Below are 20,625 nucleotides of genomic sequence, written 5' to 3'. Positions count from 1 at the left end.
CTGGGCCATGGGAGCCTATGGGTGATGTCACGGCTCTTGGAACTCACGGCCCTTGTCAAGTGCTCTCTTATACAAGGGAGCTGGAGGTGCCAGATCATGTGATTGGACAAGAGTGGATTAAGAATAGGTAAGCACACAGATCTTTTTTTAAACATTTTTAGGAACAGTTATACTTAGGCTTTTCCTCCACTTTAAAGCATCCCTGACCTTTGATCTTTTCCTTATTGCTCACCAGACCCTAAGCCCAATCCCACCTCTCTACCTGAACCTTACTAACTTATACATTATTTATTCAAGCGGGCCATAGATGATGTGATTTTCTGTCCTGCTACCAGAGCACATGTGAGATTTTAGCAATTTGGATTTGAGATCACAGTGGACCTTTCCCCAGTCAAAAACTTCCTTAAAGAGGAACTAAATCCCCCAATACTCACTTCCTCTCTGCAGCAGTCAGACTTCCACAAGTTCCCTTACTGGCAACGACATCTTCTCCCCGCCTTCTTCTGGGCAGGGCCAGGACAAGGGGTGGGCGGGAGGGACGGCTGCCCTGGGAACAATTGTTTACTGTAGGCATGGGGGCGCCTTCCTTCTGTTACAAGGATGACAGGAGTAGTGACAGCAGCAATGATTTTGACAAGTGAGAGAATACTGGGAGTAGGATCCCAGCTTGCACATCATGAACTTGGGATGGGGGGGCGCAGTTTGGCATCTTTGCCCTGGGCACTGCTTTTGGGTTGTGGTCTGCAGCCATTTTTACTGGTTGGGAATAAGCTCATCCATAGCAACACTGAGAATGTACATTGCGCTGCGTGGTGGGTAAGAAGCCTTACTACTTGCAAGTTTTTAAATTCAGGGTTAAGTTCTGCTTTAAGAACAAGAGCCAGCTGCTAAGGATCTACAGGCTGGATATTTCTGCGATTCACAAATGAAAAGAATTGGCAACCAATGTTTTTAAAAACTATTCCAATACTGTCTGAACTTTTCTCTTGAAGGTGACATTTTCAAGTAGGAAAACTTAGCCATGTTAAGAAATAGAAATTAAAGTAAATTGTCCCTCTAAAATGGTCAAGGCGGCAGACTCCTGCATTGGGCCTCTGGGTGGCCGGGGCCGGGGTCCACTCTGCCCTGCACTCAAAGCTCTCTGCTTAATGGCTCTAATTCTGCAGCTCACACATGAGCCAAGCAGAAATTTTCCAGTGTCCCAGTTTACAGAGAGCTGGCAGCTCCGTGCTATAGAGATGTACTGAGGGGGGATCAAGTCTTTCTTATGATGAATTAACTGTGCCATGTTTAAGAAAATAAATGGAAATTGCAGCTCTTTTAGAAGACATTTCCCGGATACGGCGTCAAACGCTCAGAAAAATTAATTGAAATAATCACGAACAGTGGAGCTGGAAAGCTGGCTCTGCTATGCTGTGGATGAACAGGAATTGGATTACTACAAGTCCCAGAAATCTGATTGATTTACTATTAAAAACAAAAAATAATAATTTGAAAGGAGAAATTCCTAGTAATTTCCACTCAAAATGACACTAAATTATATCCTTATGCTCCAAAATAAATCCATACACATTTACTAATTAATGGTCCTGTTTGTTACTTGTCATGGAATGGTTTGTTCTTAAAGCGGAGTTCCACCCAAAAGTGGAACTTCCGCTTTAGGTATTCTAACCCCCTGACATGCCACATTTGGCATGTAATTTTTTTGGGGGGGGGGGGGGGGGGGGAGCGGGTACCTAGTTTTGACAAGGTACCCGCTCCCACTTCTGCTGGGAGCGCCGCGGCGCCCTGAACGGAAGTTCTCCTCTCCCCCTCCCTCCCTGCAATCTTCTGGGACGTGTCAGAGGTCCCGGAAGATTGCCGGCCAATCAAGACGCGCAGCGCGACTCGCGCATGCGCAGTGGGTACCCGGCTGTGAAGCCGCAAACTGTCACAGCCGGGTGCCCACAGCAGTGATGCCGGCGCCGAGGGAGAGGATCGAGGCTTCGGGCGGCCGCATCGCTGGACCGCTGGACAGGTGATTGAAATGGCTGGAACTCCGCTTTAAGTTGGCCATAGATGGTTTGAATCTCGGTTGGTTCAGCAAGAACTGGCCAAGATTTAAAAGATGCATGGGCAGAATAAATGTACCAAAGTTGATTGATGGATCAACTTGGGTACAACCAGCTTGCCAAATTCTACACTTGATTATTGCTAGCGGCTGTTACATAATGGTTCCACGTAAGGGATTTCTCTGTCAACACTGACTGTGTTGATGGGAGAATCAAGTGAATTTCTTTCCTACAACAAATTCGCTCTGTCTATGGGCGACTTTACTGTGTTCTTCTACCTCCTTGTAACACCTTTTATGATCTCCTGATCCTCTACATTATCCCCACACTTCCGTTTGTTTGGAATGAGCTGTGCACGTTAGTTATGCCCTGCCTATGCACCCAACATATCCCATAGTCCATAGGTCCATCTAGAGAGCAAGCAAGAGAGGGTGGCTACGTTCCTACATACAGTGGGACCGTGGAGAACAAATATAGCCACCTTCTAACAGGGAGTCAGATCAGAGGATCAAAATGATGATGGATATGTACTTTAAATGGACTTTAAAGTGAAACTTTACATTTTCAGAAAAAATGAAAAGGTGAACAAACTACACCCCCCCATGCTGCACTTACCTTTGTTGGTGATGCAGTTTCACCTTCCACAAAGCCCCGTGCAGTGGGTCTGAGGCTGAGCCAGGTGCCAGGCCAGGCTTCTGGGTGGTCACCGACCATATGGTCTTTCCCAAGTTTTAACCGCTTGAAGTTAGCCAACAGTGGGATTTAGCCCGCTGTCGGCTGAAAACAGGTCACAGGAGTGCAGAACAAACTGCACTCCTGTGATACATAGGAGATGTATGGCCAAAAAAGCTTTGGCCATACCTCCCCTTTAGGTGCAGAGTGGTGTTTTATCATAGCAGCAGGGGGCATGGGGGGTGATGAAGAGGACCTAGGATTTTAGAGACCAGCCAGGAGCACAAGAGACACTTCACACTGAATGTATGTACTGTCCCTGGTGCACATTCGAGGAAAAAAAAAAAAAAAAACGTAGGCTTTAAAGTGGGGATGATTCCGGGGATCGTCTCTTGAAACTAGAGACGTCTGGTCATCCCACCATAGTTACACTTTAAATACATAATTAAAACAGATAAAATGTGAGAGGTTTTACCTGCTATACTATTTTAACTATCTGATCACCTGGTTCAAACACTCTGCCACACTTCATACCCAACCTTACAATTACGGTGGATCAGCACACACTGGTTAGGTCTCTCCTCTGCTCTCCTCCCAGTCTATCTAAATATTGTTCCTCCAGCTCTGATGGTTGAAACATGTTAAAATTGCACTAAAGATATAAGATTTTTTATTTTTTTTTTATCTTACAGTTATTGTAAACCCTCACATATAACCAGTGAAGTAAATGGCCTCAGTTGATACACCGAGATTAAACAAATCCTCCTACATAAGTTGTACTTATTTACAGCCGTCTTTGCCCAACAGCCATTCAAAGTGCAGAATGTACACAGGATCCCCCAGCTCTGAAAATCAGGGGGCGTAAAGCTGAAGTTACATCAGTGAGGAGAGCTCTGAGAGCTGATTGGAGGGAAGGGACCCTCCCCCCCTTTAACAGGAACAAGGCTGAGGCTGTCAATCACAGGCTGTGCTCTTGTCTGTCATCATTTTTCTCTTGGTGTCAGGAAAACTTGTCAAAAGTGCTGATAGCAGAGGAATGAGGCAGCAGACAGACAGAAATTACACTTAGTGCTCTGGATTGAGACAAGTACAGGAATATTATTTTTTTCATATTTCACCTCTAAAGTCTATAACTGCTTTTTATTCATTAGGCCTCTTTCACACGGGCTTTCCGATCAGTTCCCTGTCAGTTTTTCAGGCAGACCGGATTGGATGCTCCATGCAGTCCTATGGAGCATCCGACGGAAGGACAGCAGGCAGGCAAAACAACACACCAAAAACAACACCCCCCCCAAATTACTGAGCACTAGCCGCCATTGCAAATAACCTTATCTTTAATGTGTAGACTACAAGTCCCATTAAAGGATAAGGTCACCTTTTTAAAACAAATAATAAATGCATATCTTTTTGTAGGTGAAAAAATGCACATTTATTTTTTTTTAATTAGGAGCCTGTAAAGCATTGCACCTGTGATCAGTAGATCGTGGCTGTGATGCAAGGTTCCTGCAGACTGTCAGTGTAGCTGTCTGCCCATACCTCGTAGGCAGTTCACCTGAATAACAGGAAGAATTCATGAACTACTTAGAGGGCTCAGCAACGCCCTGGTAGTTCATTGAGAACTACAATCTATCAGCTGCAATGGCTGCCGGTAGTTTTAGTTCTTACATTCACAGAAGACTGTGAATGTTTTTTTTTTTTTGTTAATTGTGACAGCAGGTGCAGGGAGAAGATCCCCCGATCACTGTCATAATGGGTACACCTAAACACGTGTGTAACATGTAATAGAAGGTGATCTTGTCCTCCACAGAAACAGTGAAGGTGTCACAATCTGGATGGAGGCCGAAGTGCAGAGAGGGCTTCCCTTGCAGCTCAGTGCGGGTCACCCCTGGAAGTGGTACAGGAGGTGAAGCGTCCCAAGTAGCACAGGTCGCCTGTGGTGAACACCAGATGATTTCAGGAACTCTGGGTAAGGCAGGCAACTAGAAGAGTAGTAAAAGCCAGGCCAAGGGTCAAACACCGGTGATCAGTCCAAGAGCAAGGTAAGTAGCAGAGCAGGGACGAGCCGGGGTCATACACAGGTGAGCAGGCAGAAACAGAGTCCTTAGGCAAGCCGGGGTCATACACTGGGAAAACAGGCAGGTAGTAGCAAGAGCAAAGTCCGAGAGGCAAGCCGAGGGTCAAACACCAGGAGGAGATCAGATGGTTCAGAAACAAGCCGGGTCACAACAGGAAGTCCAAACAGGAAACAGGAAGCACAAGATCACAGGAAGCTGAGAGATAATCCAGCAATGAGTCTGCTCCTATGGCCACCTTTTATAGGCCAGCAGAGGGCAGTGTCAATTGAGGCTGGAACGACCATTGCTATTTCTGGCAATGTTGCCAGTTCTCCTACGGTCATTTCCCTGACGGGCCAGCAGAGGGCTGTGTCGATTGAGCCAGGAGCGTCCATGACTTGTACTGGCAGAAATGCCAGTACGGCTGTATCCCTGACAGGAGTGAGCTTAGCCACCCAAGGAGCTTGCAGTATTACCAGGTAAAAAAAAAAGGAAATTTCTTGACCCACTACTTTGAAGTACTAGTAAGCTGTAATATATTACATTTTTATTTTTGCGTGTAGATGTGCTTTGAAATAAACTGCACTTATCTCTTTTTGCCTCCCTTTGCTGACTTCACCCACCCTTCTCCTTTCACGTTCATACTTACCTTCATCTCTGCACAGTAGATCACCATGGACTTTCAAGAGGCCTTTCTTCCAAGGCTATAGACACACTAAGGACATAGCCTCATAGAAGTCATGTCTACTTTTCTGAAATGAATTGCCCTTCTGGGGGCCAAAAGGGAGAAATGGCAGTTTATAGTGCGCTTATACCATATGGTGGACAAAAACCTGTATTGCAACCTTTCACAAAATAGAGCACATGCATGTTACTATGCATTGCAATGTGTGTTTAAAACAAATTCAGGGAAAAGCCAGCCCTCACACTAAGGAACAGCAAGAAGGAAGTAGGTTTATAAAAAAAAAAAAAAAAAAAGAAAAGAATGAGCCAGCACCTGATAATGGCATCCCAAGGATGACGACCCTATCTCTGTACTAACCACTCTTTGGAGAGTCCAGATAACGGCAAGTCCCCAGAGGGGCCTCCGTTTCTCTCACACTCTGAATACTTCCAACTGCTGATAGCAAGACAAGAGGGGCCCTGAGAGAGCAGCCTGATTCCCATACCACCATGACGAGCAACTTTTACTGTTCAGGTCACAATGGCCGTCTCTGCTTGGAGAGACCTGCATTAAAGCCAATTCACGGACAGCTTAACAGGAAAAAAATGTGGCTTGTGGGTGGCCGCTCCTGTAAATTTAGGTTGCAATGATCATGTAGTCTAGGGATAACTTATTTTATATTTTGGACTTCAGACTGGATGGTGCTGAGTAATTTCTTCCCTGGCGATTGTCTCTACCACTCACCGAGCTCTTTTGGGATCGGGCCATTATTTTAAGAGTGGGTAGGTCATCATTTCAAGGAAATCTTGTACTATACCAAGCAATCCCCATTTAGAAGTGGCGCCTTGGGATCCTGCTGAGGGAGGCACTCCTAGGTTGGGGGATTTGCAGGGTGGCTTTTCAGCACAGCAATGATATTGGCCATATGTTTACCATAATCACTTGGGTTTATTCTCATTCCCCTGAGGAAGACATACAGTCTGTTCGAAACGCGTTGGGGTAGAGAAAATTGTAGCCAGCATTTTATAGATTCAAGAGTATAAGCAAAATGCCTGAAAAATCCCATCCAAACATAGTAAGTATATTTAAAGATTCAGGGATGTTGGCATTCATAATTGAAATGTGACCACTTGCTTACTGTTTCTGTAATGTAAATGAGAAAATTATTTACTATACTCTACAGTCCTCCAGGCTTCCTCATCAATGATTCTGGTTGTGGTGACCAGACCTACAAAGCTGATTCTCTGGTCTTTTTCCCATCTCACCAACTTCATCATGAACAATGAAGGACCAGCAGAGCTATTACTGTTTCTTCTATTTGTACATGAAGACATGGAAGGCTCACCTAGATTCAGAGGTGGGAGAAAAGAAGCGCCAGCTGCCGAGGGACCAGGGACTGGGAAAAAAGGTAAGTATACCTCTCCTTTATATCACCTAGACTAAATCTGTAATATATCCTTAAAGAAGAAGTAGTCAAAGCTCATTTGGCTGTACTTCTCCTTATGATCACAGAAGTGCAGTTTGTTCCGCACTCCTGTGTCCTGTTTTCAGCAGTCAGTAGGCTGAAGCCTGCTGACGTCACAGAGCTGGTCCAGGCTCAGGCAAGATAGGGACAATAAAGTCAGGAACCGCCCACATGCCTGGACAGGCACTCGGGTCAGCGAGGCTGAGCCAGTCTCTACCCCCCCCCCCCCCTCTCCACAGCCCAGCGCTCAAGTGAGCAAGGAGGGGGCAGATTAGAGAGCCGGTGACTAACAGTCACTGGCTCTCTGCTCTCAGAGCAGTGAAAACCAAGCAATCTGCAGTGTTAGTTCGGTTCTAAGTGTTCGAGCCAGCGGGGAACAGATGCAGCATCGGACTGATCTACCTGCATCTACCTAGGTTGGTTTTATTGGGGAAAAAAAATCCCATACGGCTCTTTTAATTTACAGGGGAACAGGCCTCCCTACATGTCTAATTATGTCTAATTTTTTTTTGACAGGAGTTTAGCTTTCAAGGCCAACTTCATGTTGTTTCATTTGTGGAACAAACATTAGGGTTAAAGGGGCTCCACAGGGCCACATACATCAATTTGAAGACTATGAATGGGGGAGGGGGGGGCAGATCGATGAGGTAATATAAGGTACCTGCACTTCAGTGCAGTTGTCACCAAAAGGAATGTTTTAGGACATGTCAGTTTAACTTTAACAGACACAGGAAAAGCAATGTTAGCCAAACATGATGAATATTTCCGAAAAAAAAAAAAAGAAAAAGAAAAACAAGATCAAATCGCGGGTGAAGGTCTTTCAACTGTGTCGGTGAATGGTGATAGCAGGGCACTGCATTGGTTGGTCTTCATAATGTGAGGACCTTAGACCGAGGGTAGAGGATGCTGCAGGGAACAGTCTAGCAGCGCAAAGGAGAGGAGGATCAGGGAAGTAAATCTTCTTTAACAAGTTACCTAGCTTTAAACGAGCAATTAACCCTTGCAGTGAAGGCACAGACCAACTAACTACAAGGGATTATTTTCAAGTTTCCAGGAGTTGGGCTTTAAGTAGAATCCATCACTTTCAGGGCAAAGTAGCGTCAAAGTACACCCCTGACCCATTTAGATTTTCCCATGCCACCCCAGGAGTCCCCCTTTGTAAATACCCTATTCAGGCCTGATAAATGGTTGCTAGGCCTGAGCAATTTATCATGGAGGCAGGTCATATGATTCTGCAAACCCAGAAGAACCAGGTGCTTTGTGGCTGATCCGATTGCGCAGTGGTGCAGTGAGGAAGGTGGGTATGAGCCAACAGAGCGGTGGGGAAGGTGGGTATGAGCCAACAGAGCGGTGGGGAAGGTGGGTATGAGCCAACCGAGCGGTGGGGAAGGTGGGTATGAGCCAACCGAGCGGTGGGGAAGGTGGGCATGAACCAACCGAGCGGTGGGGAAGGTGGGCATGAGCCAACCGAGCGGTGGGGAAGGTGGGGATGAGCCAACCAAGCGGTGGGGAAGGTGGGCATGAGCCAACCGAGCGGTGGGGAAGGTGGGGATGAGCCAACCAAGCGGTGGGGAAGGTGGGCATGAGCCAACAGAGCGGTGGGGAAGGTGGGCATGAGCCAACAGAGCGGTGGGGAAGGTGGGCATGAGCCAACCGAGCGGTGGGAAAGGTGGGCATGAGCCAACCGAGCGGTGGGAAAGGTGGGTATGAGCCAACCGAGCGGTGGGGAAGGTGGGTATGAGACAACGGAGCGGTGGGGAAGGTGGGTATGAGACAACGGAGCGGTGAGGAAGGTGGATATGAGACAACGGAGTGGTGAGGAAGGTGGATATGAGACAACAGAGCGGTGAGGAAGGTGGATATGAGCCAACAGAGCGGTGAGGAAGGTGGGTATGAGCCAACAGAGCAGTGATGAAGGTGGGTATCAAACAACAGAGCGGTGAGGAAGGTGGGTATCAAACAACAGAGCGGTGAGGAAGGTGGGTATGAGCCAACAGAGCGGTGGGGAAGGTGGGTATGAGCCAACAGAGCAGTGATGAAGGTGGGTATCCAACAACAGAGCGGTGAGGAAGGTGGGTATGAGCCAACAGAGCAGTGATGAAGGTGGGTATCAAACAACAGAGCGGTGAGGAAGGTGGGTATCAAACAACAGAGCGGTGAGGAAGGTGGGTATGAGCCAACAGAGCGGTGGGGAAGGTGGGTATGAGCCAACAGAGCAGTGATGAAGGTGGGTATCAAACAACAGAGCGGTGAGGAAGGTGGGTATGAGCCAACAGAGCGGTGGGGAAGGTGGGTATGAGCCAACAGAGCAGTGATGAAGGTGGGTATCAAACAACAGAGCGGTGAGGAAGGTGGGTATGAGCCAACAGAGCGGTGGGGAAGGTGGGTATGAGCCAACAGAGCGGTGGGGAAGGTGGGCATGAGCCAACCGAGCAGTGAGGAAGGTGGGTATGAGCCAACGGTGGGGTGAGGAAGGTGGCTATGAGCCGGTAAAGTGAATCTATTTAAAGATTAGGCAAATGATTCACTGGAAGGTGTACACAAAATCTTCTGTGGATGTATCATTTGATCTTTTGGCTCCCCTTTCATTTCAGCATGTATTAAAACCGAACATATGAGTTAAATGAATAATTGCATTAAAAATGTAAAATAAGTTAAAGTGCAATAATGGATTAAATGCAGTCATAGTGATTCCTCTTGCCACTAGAGCTATAGAATACCAGTGTTCATTGACATATCAATAGATAGATGGAATTGGGTGGACAGACCTTTAACTCTCCTGTTCCTGAGGACGGGACCTTACAAAAACACTTGCTGTGTATACTGTTAGTATTTAGTGAGACACATGGCTTATTACAAGTAGACAGCATGTTCCTGGATGGAATGATAAAGAGCCTATTCTTATCCATACATTGTCAAGTTGTTGTAAAAGTCGAGTTATGTGCAGCTTCCATTAAGAACAAAGACATACTTTGACAAATCTTAAACCTTCCCTATTAAACAAGCCGATGCATGCAGAGTTCTGCCAGAAATATCCACAGTTGTTCCTAACTCTGGGATGGAAGTCACAATCCATGAAGACTTGAGATGGCACTGAAGACCATTGCAGGGGTTTGACGGTGTGGAAAGTGACAAAACCTTGATGTCCCTTGATATACAAGACAGTACAATCAGATTAGAGGAATCACTGTACTATTGCTAAGTATAGCACAGTACCTTTAGAACAAAAGATATTTACATGTCTTAGCAAATGTGAAAAATAAGGGGGCTTTTTCATCATTTGGGGGGGACCATGCAATCATTCATTTGTTTTGTGACCAAAGCTGGGATACATGGCAATATTTCCCAAGAGCTTAACAACTTGATTCCCCTATCTACGTACAACAGCGTGGATGGACAAATCTGCAGTGTCAACTACTGTATTCTGACAGCCAGAGCCAGAAGCTGCCAGAATACCCAAACAGTGACTAGATCTGATTGGACACAGACACTGTTCAGCTAAAAAAAATTCTGCCTGGCTTTTTAAATCACTTTTTTCGAAGCCAGGTGATGATGAAAGAGCCACCCACAGAACAAAGTTTGGCTGATTCAGCAGGTAGTGACTCAAATTCAATCCGAGGATGACCAGTTTAAACTGGATCTAAGGTCCGCAATATTTACCTCTTCTTTAAAGGTCTGAGGTCCCTCGCTGGTGCTTGCATCCTCTTTTCAGCTTCTTCCAGGTGCCGGTCTTTGGCCGTCTTGATTGGCCAGTGAAGATAAAGTCACTCCCGCGCATGCACAGGAACCCAGGCACCGTGCCGAAATGTAAACGAAGCTGTGCATGTGCAGCTCCGAGTACATTCTACCGAAAATTTGGAGCAGACAAGTACGTTTATTTTATTACAGACGAGGCATTGCATGTCGCTTCTGCAACAAAGACCATGCCTGCTGGTTTTATTTATTTAGGACTTTAGTTCCGATTTAACTCCTATTCCCAACCTGCACACAGCTCTTTCTACCGCATTAGCCCTCATTACTGAAAGAAGGGTAAATCATGGTGTGGGAGTGGGATGGGATAACTAGTCAGGTAACAGCAAGAAAAAGGGGCAGAAGACAACTTCTTTTGAGAATAATCCTGCCAGATATTTCCACTAGTGGGCACTGTACTGAAAACAGACACCTTTTTTTTTCAATAGAAAGGCCTTGCCCTTACATTGGGTATATATTTATACAAAAAAATAACGTTGATTACAGATAAGATTTCAAATGATCTCTCACTCGAAAGCAAGTGTTTAACCACTTTAGGACCAGGATTTTCTAGCACTTTTTGATTGCAAGTTTAAATCAGTATTTTTTTGTTGGAAATTTACTTAGAACCCCCAAACAATATACATTTTTTTTTAGCACAGACCCTAGGGAATAAAATGGCAATCATTGCAATTTTTTATGTCAGAAGGTATTTGCGCAGTGGTTTTACAAACAATTTTTGGGAAAAAATACACTTTAATGAATTAAAAAAAATAACCCCAAAATATATACCCCAATTTTTTTGTAAAATGTGAAATATGATGTTACGCTAAGTAAACAGATTCCGAACGTCATGCTTTAAATTTGCGCACGCTTGTGGAATGGTGACAATGGAACTGCGATGAATAAGAGCACCACAAACCAAAAACGCAATTTCATAAATTTTTAGTATATAAAGCAAATGCCCCCATCCATCCATGTCCCCATGCTTTATTTTGCAGAGAAATAATTTTAAAAACACCCCAGGCATTTCTGGTCATGGCCATCTTGAGTAAGGGCAGAGGGTTTATGTAGCATTTACTTCCTGGAATCCTTCTCAGGCATGGGCTGAGCTGAGAACCCTCCCTCCCCTCAAGATTTCTGGGATGTATGACATCATTTGCCTAGGCATGGTAACTGAAGAAATAAAAAAAAAAAAAAAAAAAAAAAAAGCGTAGGACAAGTAAATATGATATTCTTTCCTATCTATTTACTAATGCTAGCAGCATAAGGATTAGAAATAGTCCATGTTTATTGAGAGAGTGAAGTTCCACTTTAACTACTTGAGGGCACAGGGCGTACTACAAGGATCCAAAAAAACTTTCATCAAAGTACACAGGATGTGATAGAATGACTGGTCCTTCTGCCCCGCCCCCATCTCCCCCCCCCCCCCCCCCCCTGCCAGCAATTCTCTGCTTCTAATATAAAAGTCAAAAGTTGCTGTGTAATTACAACAGCTCTATCAGCTGCTGCTGTCAAAAAAGAACCTCTGATACAGTGATCATCAACACCATTTAGGATAGGTTTACACTGCTGTATTCTATGGGACCAAAATCATGCTTGAATCGCACCAAAGTAGTACAAAAACCTTTTCCAAAATCGCTCCATAGAGAATTGCATTGATGTGAACAGGTACCATCGAAAACATTGAAATTTCCATTGCCATGCGACTCTAGTCGCATCTGAAATTGCATTAGTGTGAATGGAGACGAAGACACCAGAGAGATATGAAGTAGCAGTGTTTAGGAGGGCCATACAGCTTGAAGGAAAACAAATTGGTTGATACCCCCCATCAACACAGTGAGTAACCTTGAAGTAACAGGTCTTGCACCGCCCCAAAAAGACCCTGTAAGCGGTACGGGGATAGGCACAGGTTGGAAGGAAAGAACCTTTACGGAGGGTAAGTACGAAACTCGATCTGTAGCTGGACTGTATGACTTCCTGGACCCACTTGTCTTTAACCAGGGAAGTCCACGGGTTCAGAAACCAGCGAAGATGTCCCCCCACCCCAGATACGGGTGAAGGCGCACCTTCACGCTGAAAGAGCCTTGTCCACGGGCGGGTCTAGAGAAGCCCGCTCTCAACTTGCCAGACTAAGTTCACTTGGATCCACCAGAGGAGGTCCTGAAAGTCTTTGATCCCTTGTCAGTCGCCCCAGAGGGACGAAAAAAAACTTTTTATGAGCCGAGAAAGATGGCCCACGTCTACAAGGGTCCTTGCCCTTACTAGCCTGCGGAAGAAAGGTACTCTTCCCCCTGTGAGACTCTTAATGATGTCATCCAGGGCAGCTTCAAACAGGCAATCTCCTTGAAAAGGAAGATCAGTCAAGGCCTTTATAGAAGTCTGGTCCACAGACCAGCATTTGAGCCAAAAAAATACACAGAATGACCACTGCGGAAACAGAGAGCTAGCAACTAGGGGAGCCGCATCCAAAGAGGCATCACAGATAAACTGCAGCCCCTGGACCAACTGGTCCGCCAGTTTAGCAAAGACAGGGGGAGCTGCTCCCCCTCCAGGTCACAGCGTAAAAGATAGCCCACTCGGTCAGAGTTTGTGACACCTGGTGAATACCGGCCTTAGTGCCAAACCAGCCACAGTGTACATATTGCGGGCCACAGTCGCCGCCTTCCTGTCAACCGGGTCCTCATAGGCAGGAGACTCTTCAACCGGAATCATGGTTGCCTTGTTCAATCTGGAGGGTACACCACCAGTGGAACAGTCCACTTTTTAAGAAGAGACTCCGCATAGGGGTGCTGCATAGCAAATCGCTTAGGGACAGAAAGGGGACGTTTTGGTCGTTCCCATTCTTTAGCGACAATTCTGTCAAAATAGGAGGGGAAAGGAAACACCTTTGCTGCTGTGGATGGCTTGTGGGTGCCAAAGGGAACCCACTCCTCCATCTTTAAGGTCTCACGCACAGATACAACCAGTACATCCACCAGAGCCTTATCTAGGAGTGGAGGAATCAATCACTATCTGAGAACTCAGGGCGTGTGGTCGCAGACCCCGCAGAGTGACCCACGTCCGCTGTGGACGAATCAAATTTGGGATCTGAAGAGACAGATGAGGCAAGGGAAGGCGCGGAATGCCTTTTGCTAGCTCGTCGCCCAAAAACCACCTCTACTCGGGACACAAAGGACTCCAGGACCACCGTCAGTGCATCAATGGATGGTTGAGGCCAGGAGGGCCCCGCAGTGTCAGAGGGGATCAGGTGGGGACATGTGCTCCAAGGACTCCATAAGTCAATAGGGGGATCCCCCAAAAAAAAAAAAAAAAAGGTGCAAAAACACTGCTGCGGCAGCACCACCCAGTCGCCAGTAACAGAGCACCAATCGATCCTCAGCAGAGAGGGAGAGGACCCCACCAGACTCATTACCCTCCATGTGCGGTGATCAGGAAGTGAAAAGATCCAGGAGTCAGCACCAGGGGATGAAGAGAGGCTCCCACCACCGAAATCGCTGCCCAGAGGGCTCCACTGTCATGGCTGCTGTCATTTTCAATGGCAAACAACTGCAAAATGGCAGCCGACTACACAAACATGGTCGCCGTGCATTGAGCACACAGGCTACAAGAAAATTGTGGCCCCCCGCAGCACCAGGAGGGATCCCTAGGCCTCAGAAAAGGAAAGACAGGAAGAGGGGGGCCCTGACAGGAGCCCCCACTAGTTAAAGCACCCCCCGCAGCCTTTTGCGGGTTGGCTGGCGGTGCACCCCCCTGCCCCTATCACCAGCACAGCACCCTGCCTCCACCCCAGGAGGTGGACCAAACCACCCCACAGCCCCAGTATAGTGGAGGGGGGGGGGGGGGCGAATGGGGGGGGTAAGATGGCCTACAGGTCCCACCAGACCAATGAGGGGGAAGTCCCTAACAGGAAGGAGGAGAACCCAGGAAATACTGCGACATGGCCTGAGACCTGGATGTATGCAACCTCGCAAGGCGTTTAACTCGCAGGCCAGCCCCCGTCCGGTGGGGCTATGTCGCGGCTGACCTAGTGCGGAGCTGAGGTCTGCGCGTTGGCCAGACTGGGGTGACCACTGGATCTAGATTATCCAGCCTATCGCCCAGTCCAGCAGTTGATTGTAGAGTTCGCTCTCTGCTGATGTCACAGAGTCGGTCCAGGATCCGTGTCATCACGACCACGGAGTCGGGATCCGCCAAGATCCCTGGACCGAAAGCGAGCCACTGAGAGCCTGAGCGGGCCACTCCCACCCCCTCCACAGCTCAGCACTCCAGTGAGCGAGGAGGAGGCAGAGCAGAGCTGTGACTGTCAGCAGCTCTCTGCTCACGGAGCTCTGAGAACTGAGCGATCGGTGGCGTTCGATAGTTCAGTTCTCAGTGTAGAGGCGCCAGGGAACAGATGCAGCATTGGAGCGATGCTGCATCCACCTAGGTAACTACAAATAAAAAAAAATACTTCTCTTTTAATTATTTTATTTAATGCCAGTTCAAACTGGATTTCTAGCAGATAATCTGGCATAAAACACAGGGAAATATTCATGTATTAAAAGATGTATCAAAATGTTTTTTTTTTTTTACTTAGGAGGGTCTCTACACTTACCCTGAGTCTATCTTTCGGCAAAGCAACGGCTCCTTGTTTGATGACCTCCAGGACTCGTTCTACTGACAGATCCGTTCCAGCCTGCTCCAAACGTGAGCTGAAGAAGCTGATAACCTGCAAGAGAAGTAAAAGTGTTAGGAGACTGACCTCTGTATATCATCAATACTTCCCTATCAGTCCCGTCCTTCATCCAGGAAAGCACAAAGAGTGTAAAGAGCTTAGCTAAGCGTTATTAGGCTCCATGCACACTGGGCTTAATGTGGTAGTAAACCGCACCTTTAAAAAAAAAAAAAAAAATCTTCAAGGAAATGGCATAATTGGCTAGCATGCATCACATACCAGCACATTTTGAAGTACTTACCTTAGAATGAAGCCCTCCAGCGGTGCGCTGTTACCAGTGAGAGGGCTTCGGTCTTTACCCGGTCTTTTTTCCGGGTTTGAGTGCTCCGGCCGTCTGATTGACCTAGCTGTAATGACGTCACTCCCACTCCTGGGAGCAGGAGTTATGGCTGCGGCACAGAGTTCTAAAAGAAGGGCATAGGTATGCCGTCCCTTCAGACCACATGCACTGGTGACGTCACTAGCTGCATGCAGTATGAAATATCTCCTAAACAGGGCAAGTTTAGGAGATATCCACTGTACCTCCAGGTAAGCATACATATAGGCTTACCTGGAGGTACAGGTTAAAAAAAAAAAAAAAAAAAAAAAAAAAGACTACTACCACTTTAAAAATAATGCTAGTTCCTCTGAAAAAAAAAAACCCAATACGCTCATTTGGGGCGTTTTTGTACACATTTAGGGCTTTTTCTGCCAGAAAGCTGCAATCAAAAACGCAAACCAGACAAGGTTTTTTTTTACAGATACTTTCGGTCAAGTACCCACCGATACCCTTGCAGTGCAATTAGAGCCCATACAAAATGAATAGGCTCAAATCGTACTGCAAAGAATCGCACGTAATTTGAACTGGAATGCAGTGCTCTCTTGTGAACCCAGATTGAAATTACTATGACAAGCCTGGGCTCACACAGGAGCGGTGCGGAAAAAGAATTGCACTGCATTCCTGTTCAAATTGCATGCGATCATTTGCAGTACAATTTGAGCCCATTGATTTTGTATGGGCTCAAATAACACCGCAAAGGTATCCGTTTCGGGTATCGGAGCATTTTCATGAGTACGAGTATCAGTGCAACCTTATTAAAAAATGGCAAAATACATAATGATGATTAAAGCATACCTCCCAACTCTCCCTGATTCAAGGGACTGTCCCTGATTTGAAACAAAGTCCCTCTGTCCTCCCTCATTTTGGTCTAATCTATATAGTTGTATATAAAATTCACTTTTTATCTTTCAAAAAGTGTTTCCCAGTGCTAAACCTTTCATCCAATTCCTAAATTGCTGCATTTGTAAATTCCACAAGCCAATATAAAGGAATACTAGTGGTAAAAAAGCACTTGTGGGTTAAACTAATCATTTTTCTTTTTAATGAAATTCTTCTTTAAGGTGGGCGTGGCAGGGGGTGTGTCCTATACCTGCGCACTTTTGCTTATAGGCGTCCCTCGTTCCCATCTCAAAATGTTGGGAGGGATGGATTAAAGGAAAGCATCCCTTTCTGTGAAAATAGCACTTGCTGTAAAAGAAGTTGCAAAGCATCCAATGGATGCACAAAAGAGCGACATCTCAAAGCCTTGGGACCTGCTTCCATTTGCTCTACAAATGCACTGTGTGTGTGATGACCGAAAAGTGTGTTATGGGAAGGGGGGGGGGGGGTTGGGGTTACAAAGTCCTCTTTGGTGACAGGCTGTCAATAATTCAATAATTCAGAAAGCACAGTTGATGTGATGACATCAGCGACACTATTTTTATCATCAAATCTTAAGTGCATGGCACGCGGTTGTGACACCCAAAAAATACCGCTTTCGAAGTGATCGTACAACGATCTGATCATTAGTACACAGCTTTTCAGAGCAGATCACATCAGTCCATCAAAAATTATCTGAAGGGACAAACGCGAAAATGTATCTCCTACAATACCAGATTGTACAATTTTTGTTTAATCAGTACAGTATTCGTCTAAAAAAATTTGGAAGAGCGTAGCAGTGGGAGGAACCCAGAAGTCTCCACCCACTACAGGCTGCCTGCAGAAAACTGCAGGAGGGGGGCGGAGATTAGACCAGTCACCTTGCACAAGGAGAGAAAAATTGCAGTGACTGGTCTATAGTACAGGAAGCTCCTGCACAAGATACAAGAATACAAATGGCTCTTATATTTAAACAATATTTGCTTATCACACAGTCCAGCTTTAAAGTGGAATTCCACTGGCTTTTGTGCTTATTAAAAGTCAGCTGCTACAAAAAGTGTAGCTGCTGACTTTTAATAAACACACGGTCCAGCGATTTAGCCGGGGGGAGCCTCGGTTCTCTCCCTGTGGCGCTGGCATCTCTAGTATGGGCACCCAGCTGTGACAGCTTGCGGCTTCACAGCCGGGTGCGAGCCACGCTGCGCGTCCTGAATGGACGGGCAATCTTCTGGGACCTGCGACGTGTCCCAGAAGATTGCAGGGAGGGAGGGAGGGAGAGGAGAACTTCTGCCCGAGTGGAAGTGGGAGCAGGCACCTGTCAAAACTAGGTACCCGCTCCCCCCCCCCAAAAAAAATTGACATGCCAAATGTGGCATGTCAGGGGGTCAGGACGACATAAAGCGGAAGTTCCACTTTTGAGTCCCTCCTCTCCCCATGGCGCCCAGGCATCTCTAGTGTGGGCACCCGGCTGTGACAGCTTGCGGCTTCATAGCCGGGTGCTCGCTGCGCTGTGCGTCCTGAATGGACGGGCAATCTTCTGGGACCTGCGACATGTCCCAGAAGATTGCAGGGAGGGAGGGGGAGAGGAGAACTACTGCCCGAGCGGAAGTGGGAGCGGGCACCTGTCAAAACTAGGTACCCGCTCCACCCTCCAAAAAAATTGACATGCCAAATGTGGCATGTCAGAGGGTCAGGACCACTTAAAGCAGAAGTTCCACTTCCGAGTCCCTCCTCTCCAGTGTGGGCACCCAGTTGTGACAGCTTGCGACTTCACAGCCGGGTGCGCAACTGCGCTTGCGCGAGTGCCGCGCTGTGCGTCCTGAATGGACGAGCAATCTTCTGGAACCTGTAACGTGTCCCAGAAGATTGCAGGGAGGGAGGGGGAGAGGAAAACGTCTGCCCGAGCGGAAGGGGGAGCAGGTACCTGTCAAAACTAGGTACCCCCACAAAAAAATTGACATCTCAGGGGGTCAGGACCACTTAAAGCGGAAGTTCCACCTTAGAGTGTAACTCCGCTTTAAAAAGACCTGTTTATCTGTCAAAGGATTTGTCATTCTGTACAGTCTTAGAATTTATGCACAATTTTTCCACACTGCACAGCCAGATGACAAACTAAGCTTCCTATGTCACCTCTAGATGGCGAATGAGCATTATTGGCTCTTTCAGTGAGAAGGGAGATGTCCTAGAACAGGGATTCTCAAACAACGGCCCTCCAGCTGTTGCGGTACTACACATCCCATGAAGCATTGTAAAACTCGACATTCACAGACATCAATAGGCATGATGGGAATTGTAGTTCCTGAACATCTAGAGGGCCATAGTTTGAAGACCCGTGTCCTAGAAAGCATTGCTGTCAAACAAGCAAGGAGCAAAGGGACCATAGAGACGAGCAGAGGAACGACTGGACAAAATTACAAATCCCATGACAGGTAAAACATTTATTTATTTTAGCCATCTTTTTAGCCATTTGCCTGGAGATATTCAGTAACAGCCTTGCATGGATGAAAGATCTACATCTTGACACAACCAGCTCTTTATGGGACGTAACTCTTTTCTGTACATCTGGTTGGTAATGTAGGATAAACACAAACAAACCACCGAATTTTGACAAGCGTGATGCATGAACTGTCGCAGCTTCACTCATGACAGGTACAGAGCGCGCTCAGAAGCTGGAAATACACACACAGTACAAGATATGCTGGATTGTGAAACGGCTCTTCTCACGGCACCTTGTAGGAGTTCACATTTCTTGCCGAAAAACTGCAGCGTCAACAGCCTGGCGGCGCTCAGACCACGGATGTCGTGTAACATTTCAAAGCAGAAGTAGGAGGCCGTCCAGACAGGCAGGGTTTCCTCAGCCGCCGCGATCAAACTCGGCAGACACGGTCATGCTATAGCAACATCCTCACTCCGTGGTCTTTGACTGGTGCTACATTAAAGCATTCTGAAATATTTCTGAGACTCGTGTGTCTGCTGTGGTTTTGAGCTAAATTAAAGCGCTACTGAACCCTCAATATGTACACTTCGCAAATGTAAGTCACCACATGCTTGATCAAAACTGATCCCCCCCCCCACCCCCGCAATATATGCGTGACTTTACCTTTTTATATGCATCTTTCCAGCACCATGCAGCTGCTGCAACACAAAAGTACAAACTTTGCCAGTGGGCGCCCATGCATGGCAGGACCCAGGGACACTGCTTACTGGTGCAGTGGCTGTCTAAGGCCTCATGCACACAGGACCTTATTACATCGGCTGTTTTTGACATCAGATCTTTTTTTTCTGCAGCCAGTAAACTCCCCAGCATGTTCTCCTAGGTCTCCATGCACACATAAGCGGTTATCAGCAGTTTTTGGCAGGGGCGTTTTCTGGATGGAAAAAACAAACCCCAGAACTAGTGGGTTTTAAGAGGAGTTTGTCAACTGTAAGGCCTCTTGCACACAATACTCCTGTTTGAGCATTTCGCGGCTTGAAAAAGCTCAGTACAGCTTTTTAACCACTTAAGCCCCGGAAGATTTTACCCCCTTCCTGACCAGGCCCTATTTTGCGATTCGGCACTGCGTGACTTTAACAGACAATTGCGCGGTCGTGCGACGCTGTACCTAAACAAATTTGACGTCCTTTTTTTCCCACAAACAGAGCTTTCTTTTGGTGGTATTTGATCACCTGTGCAAATTTTTTGATCATGCGCTAGAAACAATAAAAGAGCGTCAATTTTGCAAAAATAACAATATTTTTCACATTTTTTTCCCCACAAAAATGTAAAAATCTAAATTTTTAAAATGTTTTGGCCAATTTGTTTTCTGCTACATATGTTTGGTAAAAAAAAAAAATCACAATAAGCGTATTTTGATTGGTTTGCGCAAAAGTTATTGCGTTTACTAACTAAGGGAAAGATTGTCATTTTTGTTGTTTTTTTTTTTTAACGAGTAATGGCGGTGATCTGCGATTTTTTTTGCGGTACTGCGACATTGCGGCGGACAGATCGGACCCTTGACTGACATTTTTGGGGTTACCAGTGACATTACTACAGTAATCAGTGCTATACATATGCACTGTTACTGTAAAAATTACACCGGCAGGGAAGGGGTTAACT

The 20,625-nt window shown here is 46.5% G+C and overlaps 1 protein-coding gene across 2 annotated transcripts in view; it reads right to left on the bottom strand.

The window, feature by feature from the left end:
* Positions 1–20,625, bottom strand: part of DYM (dymeclin) — a 678,939-nt gene that overhangs the window by 68,011 nt on the left and 590,303 nt on the right. For both annotated transcript variants that reach the window (XM_082254562.1, XM_082254563.1), the window contains one exon: positions 15,233–15,346. In XM_082254562.1, coding sequence (XP_082110688.1) covers positions 15,233–15,346 — 114 coding nt within the window. The remainder of the gene's footprint in view (positions 1–15,232; positions 15,347–20,625) is intronic.

Source organism: Pelophylax lessonae, assembly GCF_965119305.1.
Source record: "Pelophylax lessonae genome assembly, chromosome: 1".
In the NCBI taxonomy this organism is placed as follows: Eukaryota; Metazoa; Chordata; class Amphibia; order Anura; family Ranidae; genus Pelophylax; species Pelophylax lessonae.
This window is presented reverse-complemented; position numbering and strand designations above follow the sequence as displayed.